The 18,556-nt window shown below is 38.7% G+C and overlaps 1 protein-coding gene across 1 annotated transcript; it reads right to left on the reverse strand.

The window, feature by feature from the left end:
* Positions 1–1,124: 1,124 nt before the first annotated feature.
* stxbp6l (syntaxin binding protein 6 (amisyn), like) lies at positions 1,125–10,452 on the reverse strand (the record flags this gene model as incomplete). The annotated part of the gene is made up of 7 exons (XM_080048214.1): positions 10,290–10,452; positions 4,759–4,889; positions 4,297–4,624; positions 4,107–4,199; positions 2,543–2,688; positions 1,610–1,660; positions 1,125–1,148 (listed from the first exon to the last, which is right to left on the reverse strand). The coding sequence occupies exons 1-7, from the start codon at positions 10,441–10,443 to the stop codon at positions 1,125–1,127; spliced, it is 927 nt and encodes a 308-aa protein (XP_079904340.1). The 5' UTR covers positions 10,444–10,452.
* Positions 10,453–18,556: the final 8,104 nt, after the last annotated feature.

Genomic DNA, 18,556 nt, shown 5'->3' on the forward strand with positions numbered 1-18,556 from the left:
ACTTTATATAGACTTTTCCACACAGACAGGTTCACTTGAACGCCTCAATGAAAAGTAATCCTTTTGACCTTCCCCACATGATTCAATTTCACTCAACAGTCAAAGACAATACCTCTAATACAAACTAAAAAACACACAATGACATACATAGACCAGAAGACACAGAACAGGAGACAAAATATGCAGTGACAGTTTGACAAGTGTTCAAGACAGCAATATGAACATAGAGGACACAGATTTTACACAAGACATGGCAATGTGCACTGTTCAAACGCACATAAACACACACTTAAAACAAACAGAAACCAGGAACACATAATGATGGCAACAATTGGTGATAAAGTGTAATGTCAAATCAAACTTGAGTACAATTATATATAATTTAGTAAAAACCATGTGCAGATACAGAAGGGTAAAAAGAATACCATTCACCCTAAGCATTACTACCTGTGACGCAGATCTTAAGTTTAGTGTAATAAGTGCTAGATAAAAGTGTTGATAACAAATTATAGAAAACAAACATGTTAAAATATATTCTCGGTTTAAGCAGATTCCTTTTTTAACCCTTTCATGGTTGAACCTGGTTTCAAAGACCAAAATTATAAAGCTGCAAGCAGCAATGTGTGGGTAACTTCACTTGACATTCTTCACTTGACATTCTTATTTTCATCATTACAATGCACGCAGGGCAAACTGAACCATCAATGTGACACTTTTCCTACATATCATTACTAAAGACAACTTGAGTAGTAAGCCAATATGTTATAGAGCACGCCCACATTGTTTCAGTTATGCGTGCCAAGTTTATTGTCTTCGGTGTTTGAACTATAATAACTGCAGCTTAAATCTACAAGTCCAGCTATCTTCAAGTTCATCTGACAACAGGCAAAAACTGAACACAGATGATCATTTGATCAAGCACAGATTAAAATCGCAAGCACCAAATATTTAGTTCTCTACACTGCACTCAGTTACAATAGAAACAGTTTAGTAATGGTCCAAAGCCAGAGTGGCTCTTCTCCAGTTGTCTTCTTACAAACAGGCTTTCATGAAGAGTGTTAGTGTCCATATTCCAGGATTCATCTTAAGTATTCTGAAGAACGCCATTCATCCTCCAACAGGCTTTACTTCGAACGCTTCAGGGCCAGCTGCATGGGAACAGATATGTTTGTTATCTTAAAAGAATAGTTAAACATTTCCAATTATCCGCGATTTGCCTCACTCTCCAACTTAATATAAGGCAACAGAAACCTTCCCTGTAATTTTGCATGAATTTTTGATGAAGTTAGGGGCAGAGGTTGCTCATCTGGGTTAGTATAGCTCCAGCGCTGGTAGGTAAGGGGAGCAATAGCCTGACTCTGCTGGCAGCAAGAAGATACAATTTACAACATCATTAAATGCTCCTGTGTGCTTGTTGTGACTCGTTTATTTTGTACGCCATGTTGCGCTTGTTATTTTTGGCACGTTGTGTCTCTATGAGCATGAGCGAACTACCGCAGATGGGCCTTCAGTAAACAAAACGGCGGCGATTATACGGAGCAAAAGAAAGATTGCTGCAAAGATCCAAAAGCGTATGGATTTGAACCAGAATAAACGAAGGAGAAACTACATGTGTTGGAAGGGGAGCGGGCGAGGAGGGAGGCTGAGGCAGGTGAACAGCCTGGGGACGAGGGGAGAGTCACAACTGGCGGTGTCGGTGTGGGGCTTGTCAACCTACCGACAGAAACCAATATTTATTTATTTATTGCACCAGCACCTTATGGGTTATGTATGACATATAGGAGTAGCTACCATGTGTACAATACTGGGTGATTGATTTATTGATTGATTTATGGAGATCAGATTAATTATGTAAATGTAAATTGGTGGACAACTAAAACGTTATGCCTGTTTGTGTTTGCTCTGACAGCGTTTCGTTGTTACCTGTAACAATGACAAAATAAAACTGAACTGAACTGAACTGAAAACGAGTGCCTTTGCTGCAGCCTCAGCCGCTCCTCTTCCAAAACACATGTTGCTCCTCAGTGTATTCTGGTTCAAATCCATATCGTTCTGGATCTTCACAGCCATCTCTCTGCTGCTCTGTATAATCACTGACGTCTTGTTTACATAGGCTGCTGAGAAGCCCATCTGCAGTTTCCTATCGGTATGTAGGCCTATTTGAAGGACCACCGTGCCAAAAATAACTTGGTAAATAAATGGGTCACAACAAGTACACAGGAGCGTTTAGTGGTGTTGTAAAGTTTATCTTCTTGCTGCCAGCAGAGTCAGGCTATTGCTCCCCTTAGCTACTGGAGCTAAGCTAACCCGGATGAGAGACCTATGCCCCTAACTTCATAAAAAATGCACGCATAGTTACAATGAAGGTTTATGACACCTTATATTGAGCCAGAGAGTGAGGCAAATTGCTAAAAATCTAAAATGTTGAACTATTCCTTTAAAAGAAAATAATTTATAATAGACATTATGAACTCTTTTGCCTTGATAACATATTTTAACAATTATTTATATTGTTAAGAAAAGTGTATGTTGTGTATGTCACCTTGTGAGCAGTATCTGCCAACTGCTGGGTTTTCTGCATCAGCTCCACCGTCTTGTCCTCAGCACGAGACAGTCTGTTTCCACGCTCCCCCAGAGCCACGTTCATCCTCTGGACTACATTACCCATAGTGCTCCCTCCAGGCTGACCTGTTCATACCACCAGAAAGTGTGATAAGACAATTTTAGTAAAGTGGGCAGTTAATGTGCTGAAAGTAAGAAATCAATCAAATACTGTTAAAGGTAGAGTCAGAACTTCTGGAGAACGATTGATGTTAAAATCGCTTCACTATCCGCTACCTGTCTGTACTGTGTTTGCACAAAAAATCTGGTGTTAATACACAGCTGAGGCTCTGTCTGTTTATGTGTGTGTGTGTGTGTGTGTGTGTGTGTGTGTGTGTGTGTGTGTGTGTGTGTGTGTGTGTGTGTGTGTGTGTGTCTGTGTCTGTCTGTGTCTGTCTGTGTTTTTGATTTACGTTATCGTTTCATGTTTTTGGTGCTGCTTTATTAAGTTTTAACTCAACATCGTCAGAAGTAATACCACATGTCACAGGTCAACTGAGGTTAAGCATGAAGTGCTGTTGAAGTGTAACTTGGTGCAGCCTGGTACATCTCTTCCACTGTCCCTGTCAACCAGTTCAATGGTCTCACAGCTCTGGGCTTCCTAAAGACCGGCTATTGTGTGGACCTCCCCGAAAATAAACAAAGTCTCCTGTCATCTGAGCGGCGCCACATCACAGAGAGGCCTTTCTGCTGCAGCAGAGAGGTGCAGCACACTGAGCACAATAGACAAAAAGACAGAAAGGAAAATGACCCAAAGAGAGACACCAGCCCATGTCCGGAGGAGTCATGGTAGTATAGAGTGAAAAGAACACATGGGGAGACCTGGGAAAGGAACACATTGTTTCTATTGTAATCAATACATCTCTCTACTCACGCTGCAACACAGTTCAGTTAAATAAACCTTCACAGGCTTAACCATCACCAACAGTGTATTTATATGCCTCAAGTTTATTTGTGTGTGTTTAATCGATACAGTTGCACTACAGTGGTAGTGTGCTGGGATCTGAGTGCTGATACAATGTGGTGACCCACACAGTAGTGCTTTACCGGGTATGTCTTGTTGTGTAAACACTGGCTATATGTCAAAGTGTCCTTTGTCAAGACACTGAACCCCAAATTGCTCCCAATTGTGCGTACACAAAACTGTCTTTTGGATAAAAGCACTATATAAATGCAGCAATTTATGTAAACCAATATGGGCATAACATGTTTTGTGCACAACTGTGACCATGCAGAGGAGAAGATTGATGTCTTATTTCATATTGGTGAAGCTAGCATTATTGCAGACAAGGCAGGTTTTATGTTAAAGAAAATCAATGAAATGCCCCTATGTACATTGAAAGGATATTGATAACTTATAAAGGAAGATACCCACTTGATTTGTTTAACTCCAACTGCTAAAGTGTATAACTATAGCTGAACTTTAGAATGTAATTTGTCCGGAATGAGGACTGTGGATTTTGACCTGACACTTATATTAAAATCACTTTAGGGATGGTTCCCACCTGGTGATCGCCTTTGGTTTGCAACCATCATATTCTTCATGCGATTCAAGAAGGCTTTGCAGCGGTAGATGACCAGATTCATGGTGCAGGCGTCTGTAAAAATAAGGACGACAGATAACGACTGAGGTTATTCACATATGAACAAAATAATTAATAGAGATTCCTAAAAAAAAACCTCATATGACACTACCTCCTGTGAGTTTGGACTGGCAGTTGATAAACTCTGTCTGTCTTGGAGGAACATAGCTCTTCCTCCTGGCTTGAAGGCTTTTGGATGTAGAGGCAGGTGGGGAGCCACTGGAACCAGCCTTGACCTCATGTTGAGCGGACTGACTCGCTCTCCTCTGGGAGCTCACCTTGCCCAGCTTCCCGGCCTTTCCCAGACTCCCTGCTTTACCGTTCCAGTAGGTCTGGCAAGCGTGGTACAGGATCTGAACAAAGATACACTTCTCTGCTGATGAGATGGCCACCCACTGGTCCCCAGCATTGTCAAACACCAGGTCAAACTCTGGGCTGTCCTGGAAGAGCAGGGCACAGGAGAATTAAGTGATAAAGTCATATACGCACACAAACACACACACAAACATACACACACACACACACACACACACACACACACACACACAATTAAAATGGACTGAATGCTGCCGACCTTGTTGGGGTTGATGCCGTTGACCTGTCGAAGCTGCTCCACCGTCCACTGGGACCTCCTGGTGAAGGAGGGCGAGCCACAAAACTGCTTGACCTTGGTAATGTGCAGCTGATGGGGCCTGGCATTGGTCACTAGGTTTACACAGATCATATTCAAAAAAGAGCATCCTTTTTGAAAAATACCTTCAATAACAGTTCACAATGGAAATAATAGCCTTGAATAATTGATCATTTAGTAACAATACAATCTGTTGGTGATCATTTGCTAATTTTTTTATCATGCCTACTCCTGCACAACTGTACAGCTCTTCTTTTTAATATTTTATTGTAAATGTTCTTTTCATATTTTTTTGACTTGCCTTCACTTGTGTTCTCTATGTTACAGTTTTTTTCGATTGCTTGAGCACGATTTTGAAAACAGGGCCCGTTTTCTCAAAACACTACACACAATTAGCACAACCAAACACCCAATTAGCAGAACTCCTCAGACCCTTTGCAAAATGAAATACTCTTTTCAAAACTATACACTAATTTATAAAAACCTTATTCTGTCACCATATGAAACACACACGCTTCATATTGCTTAATTCTGTCTGAACCAGTTACGCACTGCTGTTGACAACCTAAAACACATTTAGCAATTCTACTTCTCAGTGATTTGAGTACTGTTAAGAACTACACGGAGAAAGTGCAGATAAACTATAGCTGTGTCCCAATTACAGTTTTTGCTGATTGCTTACACACATGTTGCAGACTTTAGCCCACTGTGTCAAAACTTAACACACAGAATGAGACAAAGCACATGGAGATAATCTTCTAACTTATTATACAGCAAAATGAAGCTCTTGAAACAAAACCTAACAATCCCATTTCAAAACTGTTTTTGGCATCAAAACAATACACACATGCACCTTTGAATTACTTTTTCCTAGCAGCAACAGCACACAGATGTGCTTAATGCAAAACACAGCTGTATTCATTACAGTATGTTTTTTTACTTTAAAAGTCTCATACTGGTTTATTTTTTGTAAAAGATTGATTCACTGCAGTTCATCTAGACATATGAAAATTAAAATTAAAAAGCTTACAGTTTTTGCCGATTGCTTACACACATGTTGCAGACTTTGGCCCACTGTGTCAAAACTTAACACACAGGCCGAATAGGACAAAGCACATGGAGATAAACCTCTAACTTATACAGCAAAATGAAACTCTTGAAACAAAACCTAACAATCCCATTTCAAAACTGTTTTTAGCATCAAAACAATACACACATATGCACCTTTGAATTACTCTTTCCTAGCAGCAACAACACACAGATGTGCTTTACGCAAAACACAGCTGTATTCACTACTTTGGATGGTTTTTGACTTTACAAGTTTCATACAGATTTTTTTTGTGAAAGATTGATTCACTACAGTTCATCTAGACACATGAAAATAAAAATAAAAAAGCTTCTGAAAAAAAAGTGTATTTTGCAATGTCATTGTTTTGGCCAACAAATAAACAAATAGGTATTGCAGTTCAAGAAGCAATTCAGTTTGTCAATATAAACTCTGAAATAATTACAGTAAAATAAAATAAAAACAGTGTTGTTAGGAATGGGGTGAGTGGATTATTAATCCTTTGGATACCGCCTCCCGTTTGCGTCTGGCCACATCGCCTCATCGACATCACATGCAATGTCATCCTTTGAGAACCAAGAGCAAAAGTATTCCTGATATCCAGTATAAATGTCCTAATTATGGAGCTACTGTGTAGTTGGGCTGGACTCTCTGCCCAGGCTCTTATATTGTTAGGCCATGATCTATAACATGGTCCACTATAGTGTCCCTGTTGTATGTGTCTCCGTCTGTTGTCTCCTTTGTCATCGTCCTCCTACCGCTCTCTCTTGTCCTCTTCCCCTGACTCTTACTGTCTCACAAAGAAGCTGAGCTCACCTGAAGTGTATTTGTAGTGCTAAGGCTCACACTGATTGGTATTCAATTAGATTTATTTTTTTATTTTTAAAGTGTGTGAGTCTGTGTGCTTTTCCAATTTTAGTTGTGTTTTGAATTTTAAATAGATGTGTTTTCACAAGGATTGCAGGAGATTTCCTTTTTGAACAATGTGTCTTGTGTAAAAAACAGTGTGTAGTGTTTTGCAAGAAGTGTGTTGCAGAATTTCAAACACAGCGCAAAGCCTATTTTGTGTTTGTGGGGTTGGTGCTTGTGTTTAGGGCATGGTCACCAAAGTTAGAGGTTGTGATCCTTTGGGCATAGCAACCACTATTAGTGTTTAAGCATTAGGAAAAAACTGTAAGTCTATTTGTAGTGCTAAGGCTCACACTGATTGGTATTCAATTAGTTTTATTTTGTATATTTCATGTGTGTGAGTCTGTGTGATTTTCCAAGTTTGGACCTAGCAACCACTATTAGTGTGTAAGCATTAGGCAAAAACTGTAAGGGGCCGCAGCCTTCGAAGGCTGCATTTGAAGACCGATTGCATCATAGCGGCGCGTCAAGGCTTGTCCCATTTCGAAGGCTCCTTCATATGCGGCCGAGAAATGCAGCCTTCGTTTCACGGTTTTGAAGGGTCCAACAGATGTATCCTTCGCGGCCCATCATATCCCAAGATTCATTGCGTTTTTTTCAGAGATGGCATAAAATAAAATAAAAAATAACAAAACAGCAACGTGTTGCCCCATCTTCTTAACTTTTATCTTCCTTTCATTTTTCAAAAATACTGTATCCAGTACAGGTTAAAAAGTACAGAAATAATTTTTAAAAATCCGATCGCGCAAACAGTAAAATCAAAAGTATTACACAATTATCAAAACCTTAAACTCAAGAAGCAAACCATTGGCCCATATGGTCACCACTATACGCACAATTTCAGCCTCACACTTTTTGAAAAGAGGAGAAGAAAAAGAAGAAGAAGAAGAAGAAGAAGAAGAAGAAGAAGAAGAAGAAGAAGAAGAAGAAGAAGAAGAAGAAGAAGAAGAAGAAGAAGAAGAAGAAGAAGGAGGAGGAGGAGGAGGAGGAGAAGAAGGAGGAGGAGAAGAAGAAGAAGAAGACCAACATTTTGGATACCCCTTCCTGTGATCTTCTACAGTAGGTTACATGTGTTATTTTCTACATGGGATTGAGGCTCGAGACCGGCGAGGAGGAAGGGGGCCCATATTCACACAACAACAAGAGAGAGAGATAATAAACATGTTTTTGGCTAACAATGCAATCAGGCTCAGAGAACTTCAAGCCAACATTATTGGTGACCATGACATTTTCAATAATGTCCACCAGGTCTCTCTGTCAACACTGGCATGCATCCTGAAAATAAATCAGGTCCAAATGAAACAACTGTATCGAGTGCCTTTTGAGAGGAATTCAGCGAGGGTCAAACAGTTGCGGCATGAGAATGTGGAGGTATGTATTGTTGACTTTACAGTAGCATTGTGATGTTGCATACTGCAAACATGACCTTTTGACATGAACAGTATCATGGCCAACAATGAAGGAATGACACTTTGATACAATGTAAAGTAGTTGGTGTACAGCTTGTATAACTGTGTACATTTACTGTCCCCTCAAAATAACTCAAAACACAGCCATTAACGTCTTAACTGCTGGCAACAAAAGTGAGTATTTTCCAGCACTGCCTAAACCCTCTTAGGCATAGAGATCACCAGAGCTTCACAGGTTGCCATTGGAATTCTCTTCCACTCATTCATGACAACATCACAGAGCTAGTGGATATTAGAGACCTTGCGCTCCTCCACCGACATAGACTGTATACTAGATCTATTCTGAACTACACAATCTTGTCTATCACTGTATTTCAGAGAGTTCTACAGATGGATGCTGAGGAAATCCAGCGTTAATTCATCCTCCTAGATGAGTCAGGGTTCAACCTCACCAAAGCAAGACGGAGAGGCAGAAACATAATTGGCCATAGGGCTGTAATCAATGTCCCAGGGCAACGTAGCATCACCCTTTGTGCGGCCATTAAACAGGATGGGGTCCTCCACCGTCATGCCAAAATTGGCCCTTACAACACAGCTCACATACTCACATTTTTAGACCAATTGCACAACATAGCAGGTAACCAAATGCACCAGAAACAATACATTGTCATCTGGGACCGTGCTGCTCTGGTCCAGAACTGGTTTCAACACCAACCACAGTTCACAGTCCTATACCTTCCACCATATACTGTCCTTTTCTTAACCCAATCGAAGAGTTTTTCTCGGCATGGCGGTGGAAGGTTTCCGATCTTCTGGCCCAGGCTCAGGTCATTCAGGCCATGGAGGAGGCCTGTGACCAAGTCCACGCCGTGGCTGTGGTGGATAAGACATTCAGGGCGGTTCTTCCAACGCTGTCTTGCAATTGGAAATATCGCCTGTGATGATGATAAAATTCTCTAGCCAGATCCAGCCAGACGAAGAGATGATGAATAGCATTTTCTGTTTCCTTTTATAAGTAATTGATCAAATGCACATTTCATGCTTTTAGATGTATATTATCCATGTAAATATTTTTTTCTATTTCCCTATTCTCTCTTTAACATATAAAATGCTAACTGGTAAATTATATTAACTTTAACAAATCACTTGTAGCCAGGCAGTGTGTACTTAATTAAAGATTGCAGTAAGAAAACTGACCAATCAAAGCTTGTGTTTATGATCTGAGGATATCTAGCGGTACTTCAGTTTTTGATGTTGCAAGTCTGCGATAAGACTAAGACTTTCTATGTCTAGCTCATTTCACCAAATAAACCCTGCGTTCCATTACCAAAACTTTCTGCTATTTAGTTTGGAAGAAAATGTTTCAGGATGTCCAAATTCTTGTGGTCGATTTAGTATGCTTAAAAATACCCGTATGCCAACTATTATCCTTAAACTATGTTTAATATACTTAAATAAATTTGCTTCACTACAGAAATATTGATCATTTAATGAACACAGAAAGGTCAGAACAGAAAGTCTTGTCGCCTACAGAGAGTAATGTGAAAATTTAACAAATAATTTACTTCAAATACAAAAATATGTTGCATAAATCTGACCTATCTGTGTTCATTAAATTATCAATATTTCTTCAGTGAAGCAAATTTATTTTATTTTATTAAACATCATTTGGGAGGGTTTTAGCTTTCATATGAGCCATTTTTTAAAACCAATGGATTAATTAAAAGTCAGTTTATAAGCTGTTGTTTCTACAAAATTGATAAGTGACAAGACTGTTGTTCGGGACTGTACTTCTGGGATGATTTTTAGTGTTATCAGCATTGCTATTTGGGGCGATTCTGACCCACAATCCAGTGCGCACCCGGAAGTGACGTCACATTGCCTGAAAACAACCGGGGATCCGACGGATATGCAAGAGGCAAGATCGAGGTGCTAAGTTATGATGCAATAAATAAGTAAAATTATGTCCCAATGGTATGCCTACAGTACTGCATGCTAACTACATTATTTTAATGATCAGCTGTAGTTTGTAGAATGGAACAAAGAAAGAGTATGAGATTTAGAACTCAGGAAAAGTTTAAAAGTCCAACCTGAAACACAGATGAATGTGGTGTAGTCTCCTTTGGCCCCGGTGGGCATGAAGGACATCCTTTTCCTCTTCCTCCTGCGCACCTCCACTGCCACCAGCATGCGCTCATCACGAGGGATGAACAGCTCTTTGTTGATGGCAGACTGAAGGTTCATTGTAGTGCTGAGACCTACAGGTGATCAATGTGCCCATTTAGACACTAATATCCAGGCAATGTAGAGGGCCAACACGCCTGAAGGAGCTATAGGATCGAATGATGGGGTCGGTTCTCTACCAATAAGTTATGAAAATAGTCATCACAGCACTAACAATGTAGAGAAAGGACCAAAGAAGGGTTACAGTATGCATGTGGTACTCAAAACATGAGCCAATAATGACATTATACCTTTTTGGTACAATTCAATAGTAACTTTATTCGCAATACATTTTTTTTTTACTATTATCTACTTCATCACTGTGCTGATATGCACAAATAAATAAAAACACATTTGAAATGCACATGATATTTAGTCAAGAATAGATGCAGAGCTGAAAATATTGTAATAATATATATATCTTTTTTGGGAGGGGGGCATAAAGTGGACATCTGAAGACCCTCACCTTGAGATATAAGCTGTTATGGTCATTATTACTTTCCGTCATTTCAAAGACTATATATACATTAATACAAAAAATTCATATTTATAAGGAAAATGAAGATTCATTATATTCAATGCTATTTACAGAATGTATCACTACAACTCTACTATGGTCAATTTTATGCCTGGGCTATTTTTTCATACACCAAAGTACATTTATGATGAATGATTCTCAGTGATGGACAAATACTCAACCCCAGTAGGTCAAAGTATAGATACTCCTAGTCAAATATTACTCAAATACAAGTGAAAGTTGCCCAGAATTAACTTTTTAACTCTAGTTAAAGTCCAATATTTGCTTTTTTTAAATTAAGCATTTAAAAGTACAAAGTGTACATTTCTGCTAGATAAAGGCAAAGGACTAACGTAGGACTGGTGATCCAACAAGACAAGGGGATCAAATGGAGAAGTGAAGTGACAAATATTTAACTCAAATTATCATTCTAAAATTAAAGCGGGTACTGTAAATGGTTTCCTTATGTGATAAACGTAGCATGTGGCTTATTGCATGTTAGAAAAATAAACAGCTGACTTCAATGCTTTTCTTAGTCTGAAAGTAACTTTAACTTTGTTTGTCTCCTAGAAATGTAGTGGAGTCAAAAGTAACATTTTTGTCTTTGAAATGTAGTGGAGTCAGAGTCAAAGTTTTCAAAAAGCAGATACTCAAGTAAAGTACAGATACTCAGTAAATACACTGAAGTTCGATACTTCGTTACTGTTAGGTCAAAATGGTCAGAGCCTACCTGTTCTTGCAGTGGCTTGTAGTCCAGGGAGACTTGCTAGTCTTGTTAGTTCAAAAGTAAGTAACAGTATAAATTCACTGAATATTTCCCAGGATTTGGTAATGAATATCTCCCCGGTGCACACCAAGCGACGTGCCTTGCTGAGAAGGCACAGATAAACCTAATCCATCCCATTTCAAAGAGGTTGACATGCACGTGACCAAAGACTGACAGTCAGAGAACAGTCACAGTCTGTGTAAGAGCCAGGGCTGAAAAGCACTGGAACTGCTGGGGCTGGGGATGTGCTACCGAGACCTAAATGGTTCATTATTTAGGATATTATGGAATGAAAATCGAATGGATAAGAACAGACAAAATATGTGTAGGTATATTCTCATAACTGAATTGAACAAACTTTCATCACAGGAAAATTGGATCGCTGGAACACTGAAGTTAGAAAGCTATACCTGAAAAGTGACTGTTTCACAGTTGTTGTTTACAGAAGCACAGCCCACAGTTTGGTTTACAAATATATAATAGTCTTACATTTGGTTCCAACTTCCAGATTCCTCCAAATAATTTAGTTTTGATTCATGATTGGAATAATTAGTCAATACTAAGAATAACATGTAGAGAAATATATGTTTTGTAAACTAACTGCAGGCTCTGAAAATGTAAACAAATCGCCCTCACCTGAAGCTGCATAGTGCACCTTAAATGACTACGAACTGCAACATGCTTTTATTTTCTTCAAAAATTAGTATCACAATATTGTACTTGATATTATGTCACCCTCATCAGTTTTCAGCACCAATTCTTTATCAATCAAGACATTGTCTTGACATGTCTTCAGTGTCTGACTGAGCGAACAGCCAATCACGTGACTGATTCAACCTTTGTGACTTGATTTACAATAAAAGATAAAAGTAGTCAAAAATGATCTTGCAATAAGCTCTGTAACAGACAGTCAGTTTTAAAGGTGCACTATGCAGTTTCAGAGGAGGGGCATTTGTTTACATTTGCATATATTCTTAGTATTGAATAATTATATCATCATAAATCAAAAGTAAATTATTTTCAAGGCATCTGGAACCAAACGCCAAACGAGTTACTAATGTGTTTGTAAACCAAACTGTGGGCCCTGCTGCTGTAAACAACAACAGTGAAACAGTAACTTTTCATTAAGCTTTCTAACTTCAGTGGTCCAGCGATCCAATTTTCCAGTGAGGAAAGTTTGTTTACTCAGTTATGACAATATACCGGCTTAGATACCTAAAACGTTCAGTTCTCTGACACACCCAAACGTTGCATAGTGCACCTTTAAGGAGAAGAACAACCGGATGAGATCAAACTAAATGAATGAAGGCAGACCAGAGGGGGAGGTGTACATTCCATTTATTTGAAGATCTATCAATACAAAGCACCACATCATCCAAGAAGAATCAGTACAGGGTTGACTGGGAGAGCGTGGTGACAACATGACAGTGTCCTCATGTGCAAAACAAGACACATTTCGTTGAACTCTCACGTGATTGTGGAAGCAGACCTCTCCTCCAAAGATGATTTCTAACTCCTTTGCACTGCCGATCATTACACTGGTCAGCTACAATGGAACGTTAGAATAGTTTCATTCAACACAATGAGTCATTGAAAAAACTCCATTTCCAACACATAATGTGGACAGTGTACTGTCATGTCCCATCAATCATAGTCACTCATTTAGTGGTTTGTGAATAACCTCGGTCATCAAAAACATTTCATATCATCGATATCAATGAATGTAATTTGTAAGCAAAATATTGATCTACAAAAAGCTGTCATTTCATTTTCAATGTGAAGAGAGAGGGAGTGACCTCCATCCACAGTGCAAGGCAATCAAAGAGGATCCAGCTAGTACACTAGCTAGTACATAGTGTCGCTGTCTGGCAGAAACCTTGTATCTCAAAAACAGTCATTTTTTCAAGAAACAAAAAACAAACATGTTAAATATGCTTTGTCAATTCACAAGTTCTTATTAATACTGTCCTTTGGTTAAAACTTTATAAAACCCACACACAGACCGATAGCATTGATTTATGAATAAATTAATACATGTGGAGATATGGAGGTTTCTGCCAGACGATATGATAAATCCTCTGTTCACATTGGACATACTAGAACGTCCTAACAAGGAGAGGTAGAGCATGGATTCATGCTGCTCAGATATGGCACAGTCCTATCTAGTCCTAAGCAGTTTCACAGGAAGGAGGTATTCCACATTTACCAGAAAGACATTTTAAAATGTATTGTTGTATGACCTGCATTAAACAAATGCAGTCGACACAGGGTTATTCTGTAATAATATAATATGGTAAAGTAGGTGCAGGAATATCCAAGCATTATTTATTCTGTCAGCTCCTTCTCCAACTTATCCTTTTTCGTTATTTGCTATTCTCTATTATCAGATTGCTTTATCTTTGTCTGCACACATGGCATGAGGAAAGCCTTAACCCGAAAGCAACCAACTTTCTATGAGTTACAGTAATATGCATAATTATGCATCATTGATTTATAATTAGGGAGAATTTTATTATGCTTATTTGTAATGGTGTCTTTCAATGCATAAAGGAATTATTATACTGCAGAGTACTGGACATTTTACTCTTTGAAGTCCCCCTCATTGAATTCTTGCCCACACTGAATGAATACACACAGACATTTTAAAGAGACAGATATCTCATTATACTCGTTTATATGTAAAAAAAAAAAAACTGAACTAATGCACAATTCTTGCATTTGAACATGGTTGAAAGGAAAGATAGACATGGCCCAGGTGGTTTTAAAACACTGCATGAGAGGGACAGAAATGATTCTTGGAGTTGCACTGCTGTCAGAAATAATTTCACTGACTAAATCTAAAACCTTACTGTGCAGAGCAAAGACCTCTCTCCAACAGAAATGTACGGATGTAAAACTCCTGTACTCCTACTAATACTCCTATAGTAAGGTAAACACAACACATTATAGAAAACAATCCAACAGAAAAACAGTACTGTAAACATGTATAACAAAACAAAGAACATAAAGGGGTAAAGATAAATTAAAGTCATATGGTGTAGAATCAGCATGATGGTGTGCATGCTCTCAGGTTATCAAAGCCCATACTCTATGTACGTGGCACATATCCATTCCATGCTTTGCATGAGCCTAAGTGAGGCTTTAATTCCTTCAAAGAAAACCAATAAATTAGTGTGCTTAATGTTTTTTTAATCAATTGATGTATTCACAGTTGTAACCTTTTTCTTCAGTGATATCAAGCCTGCCTCATACAGTATTCACAAACACTTCAAAATACTAAAAAACTAGTTTTTGCTGTATTGGCCTACTCTAATCTGAGATATGAGTGATCATTTGATAAGTTGCCTCTGTAGGGGAGAACGGGGTAAGTAGGCACACTTTTTACTCTAGTGAGAATTGCTCATCACCTAAACATCTTTCGATAGTCATTCCTACATTACGTTGAAGCTTAAGGTGTTGGCTTGAAATGTGTACCCCTCACTTTTTCTATCTTATTGTAATAAAGAAGAAATTAATCATCAAAGACACCCTTACACATTGTGACAACCAACCCCATCAAGGGGTCGGTTGTCATACACTATGGGGTTGTTTGTCACAATGTTATCTTAATGGGAATACTCTTGAAAAGAAGGAAAGAAAGTAGAACTAAATTTGAAAATGCAATTGCATTGTCAAGTTGACAAATAGGCCTATACAACTTACTGTAGCCTTGGCAGCTGGTCTAGTTTGGAATGCACTGGGTTGTTTTGATTTTGTTGCCCTTTTTTCCTTTGCATGCTAGCTGCCTTTTCCTGCTCTATTCTTTCCTTTTCTGGGGTGTCAGTGAGGATACAGCTTGACAATTTATTTCGTTATTGGGTTCCTTTTCTGGCTGTAGCCTTTGGATAACATGTGACAACCAACCCCCCCCCCCCCCCCCCAAAATGTGACAACCAACCCCAACTTGAATTTTTTGCTAGCATCAAGGCCAACAACCATCTGACAACTAATTAGCTTGCTAACCACAATCTAAACTATAGTTTACCCTTCACACTTTTTATGGGTAACAAGTGTTTTGTTACAAACCCATTCTGTAAAAGCCTAGAAGAAAAATACTGAGGAGCTAAATATTTTCAATTTGACATGAGAAACACAAACAGTCCTCTCACCTCAAATTCAGCAGTCTAACTCCAAAGAAGACTATGTAGGTGACCTCTGATCTAATTTCTGGATATTTACATACCAAAATTTCACAGACAGCGCCTTCTGGTTCCGAGATATAACGATTGTGACAACCAACCCGTGTGACAAATTATCCCGTTCTCCCCTACAAAGTCAAGTAAATAATATATGATATTCTAGTGCAGTGGCAGTGGCACTTTCTGCCTATTTGTGGACCGTGAGAACAGTCACGATGGGTTGTTGTTGTGATGGGCAAATGATGAGATAGATTGTTTGAGTTTTTAAAACTTTTGTCAAGGCAATCCCCAGAAACATCATTCTAAAAATCACTGATTTAATTTGTTTATATCATGAGGACAGGCAACTCTTTCCAACCCAGATGATCAGCAGTTATATTTGCAAACAGTCAAGTAGAAGTGGATGAATCTGAAAATAAATAAATAAATTCAATTGAAAGAAAATGCAACATGGCAAAACTAGGCCATTCTTTCCATTTCAGTTGTGACACTACAGTGTTATTGAACTGTATATGGTTACTGTGTGGACCAAATCAAATTTTATTTTGTTATGAACGGAGGCTTCAAGAAAATACAGCATTTTGTGTTAGTTTAAGTGTTAGTCAGACTTTAGATTTCATTCTTTTAAACGCAAAGACACATTGCTAGTAACAATGATCTCCCTCTTCATCTAGCTGCTCTGCTGTCAAAGCAACACTGTTCCTGTCATAGTATTTCTCATGCACATATGAAAAGTCCATTAAAAATAAAAAATAAACTGATTATCTTGTGAACTTGCCACAATCCAGCATTACAATCCCCTTTTCTGATAACAGCTTTCTTGTTTACATGACAGGTAAGAATTCAAAACCACTTGCAGCTTAGTAACTTAAATGCACTGAGCACATTTAGCAGGGGGTTCAAGTAATGGTGGGTCGAAACAGAAAGCGTTTTTTTTTCAGTTCTCCATTTCACATTTCTGACACACCAACGGCGCTTCTATTTGAATCAATCCATCCATCCATCCATCCATCCATCTACACAGCTTATATTTTACTTCCACCGTATGCATGTAAACAAAACCTCAAGTATTTTCTAGTGGTTCAAGTCTATTTTCATTCCGTTTATGTACATAACTACAACCAATGTGTGTTGGTTTCTTGAGTGTTGCCAACACACAGGTGGCCTACGCTCAATATGGTGCCTGAAGGCATCCTGTGTAGATGCTGCTCACACTTCACCTCCCATGTGGACACAGTGTTAGGGTTAGGCAACTGTTTGAAAATATGAAAATGACATGCTGATGGTATATACAGTGCTCTGTAGGAAGGAATCTTTTTGCCAGCTCGTCGGTCAAAAATCCCTTAATACTGGTATTACTCAGATTCTGATAGATTCGGATTAAAGGTGCTACGAGGAACTTTAAAAAATGTTCTTCTGATGATCATAAATGACGTAACAGCAAAGGAGACCATCAGTGCAAAGAATGCTATTTGTATCTAGTTTGTCTTAAAGCCTTTGTCATGGGTACGCTCACCCAGGAACAACAGCTGGCGTAGTAAAAACACTACTGCTTTTGTCCAAACGGGCCGCTAGAATGAACACAAACTGAAAGTTCCTTGTAGCACCCTTAAAGCTGGGGTATATGATTTGGGGAGAAAATAGCAGTTGGGATAAAGATTTGAATCCAAATACCTCAACCGCTCCACTTGTTCTCTTTGGTCCCTCCCCTATGGTCCCTCCCTTATACGCTCTACACCAACAACGTCGGTGCCAGAGTGAATGGACAGTCCCAACAGCCAATAAGAACAGAGAATCGTATATTTTTTTTTAGAATCGAAGCCTCGCTCTGATTGGTCAAAGTGTATCGCTCATGTTCACTTTAATCAGAAATCATATACCCCAGCTTTAAGTATAAATATTCAGATTTTAAGATTCAACATCTGTTTAGTGCATTACCTTGAAAATAATTCCCTTTAGCCTTCTCTATAGTATGATCCCTAATGATCACTTTGGGTTTGTATATTCTCAGGATCAGGAGAAAGTATTAAACATATTTCTATTGAGAACAAGGTTAGACCTGGAAAAAGCACTATAAGCACTGTCTATGGCAACAGGTTTAGAGGCATAGACACACAGAGCTGTGTAGAGATGAGTAGAAGCTACAGTGTGATGTCACTCATACAGCTGTTATAGTTGAGAGAGGGCGGCCAGGCTTTGAGAGTGTGTGGCCTCAGTATACAGTCTGAGCATTAGGTCACATGGAGGTTGGAGTGTGTAGACTGGGAGAATTCAAACTTACAGGTAAAGGGATTTTTGTCTCAGCTTGTGTCAGTGCTGAGTTTATTCCTTTCACTCAATTATAACAGTCATTCTACTTTGCTCTGCCAGCGGCATATGAAAGTCAACTACAGCTCATTTTAAAATTACATTTCCTTATTCTATTTAAATTAATCATTATTTAAATTAAACAAAAAAAGATTTCAGGAGTTACTTTACTTAAACTTTCTTACGTAACAACTGCATTGTAGTGGGGTGTAATTACTCTTTCTAGGCCACTAGCAGGGATCAAGACAAGTCTTAACCTTAAGTCGCCCTTCTTCCAATCAAACCAATAAAACAAATAATAATTAAGTTGTGTTATTCGTTATTTGCTCAAACGCAATGTAAACAATTTAAAAAAATAATTAGTCT

The sequence above is a fragment of the Ammodytes marinus genome (assembly GCF_949987685.1).
Source record: "Ammodytes marinus genome assembly, chromosome: 19".
NCBI classification, from domain to species: domain Eukaryota; kingdom Metazoa; phylum Chordata; class Actinopteri; order Uranoscopiformes; family Ammodytidae; genus Ammodytes; species Ammodytes marinus.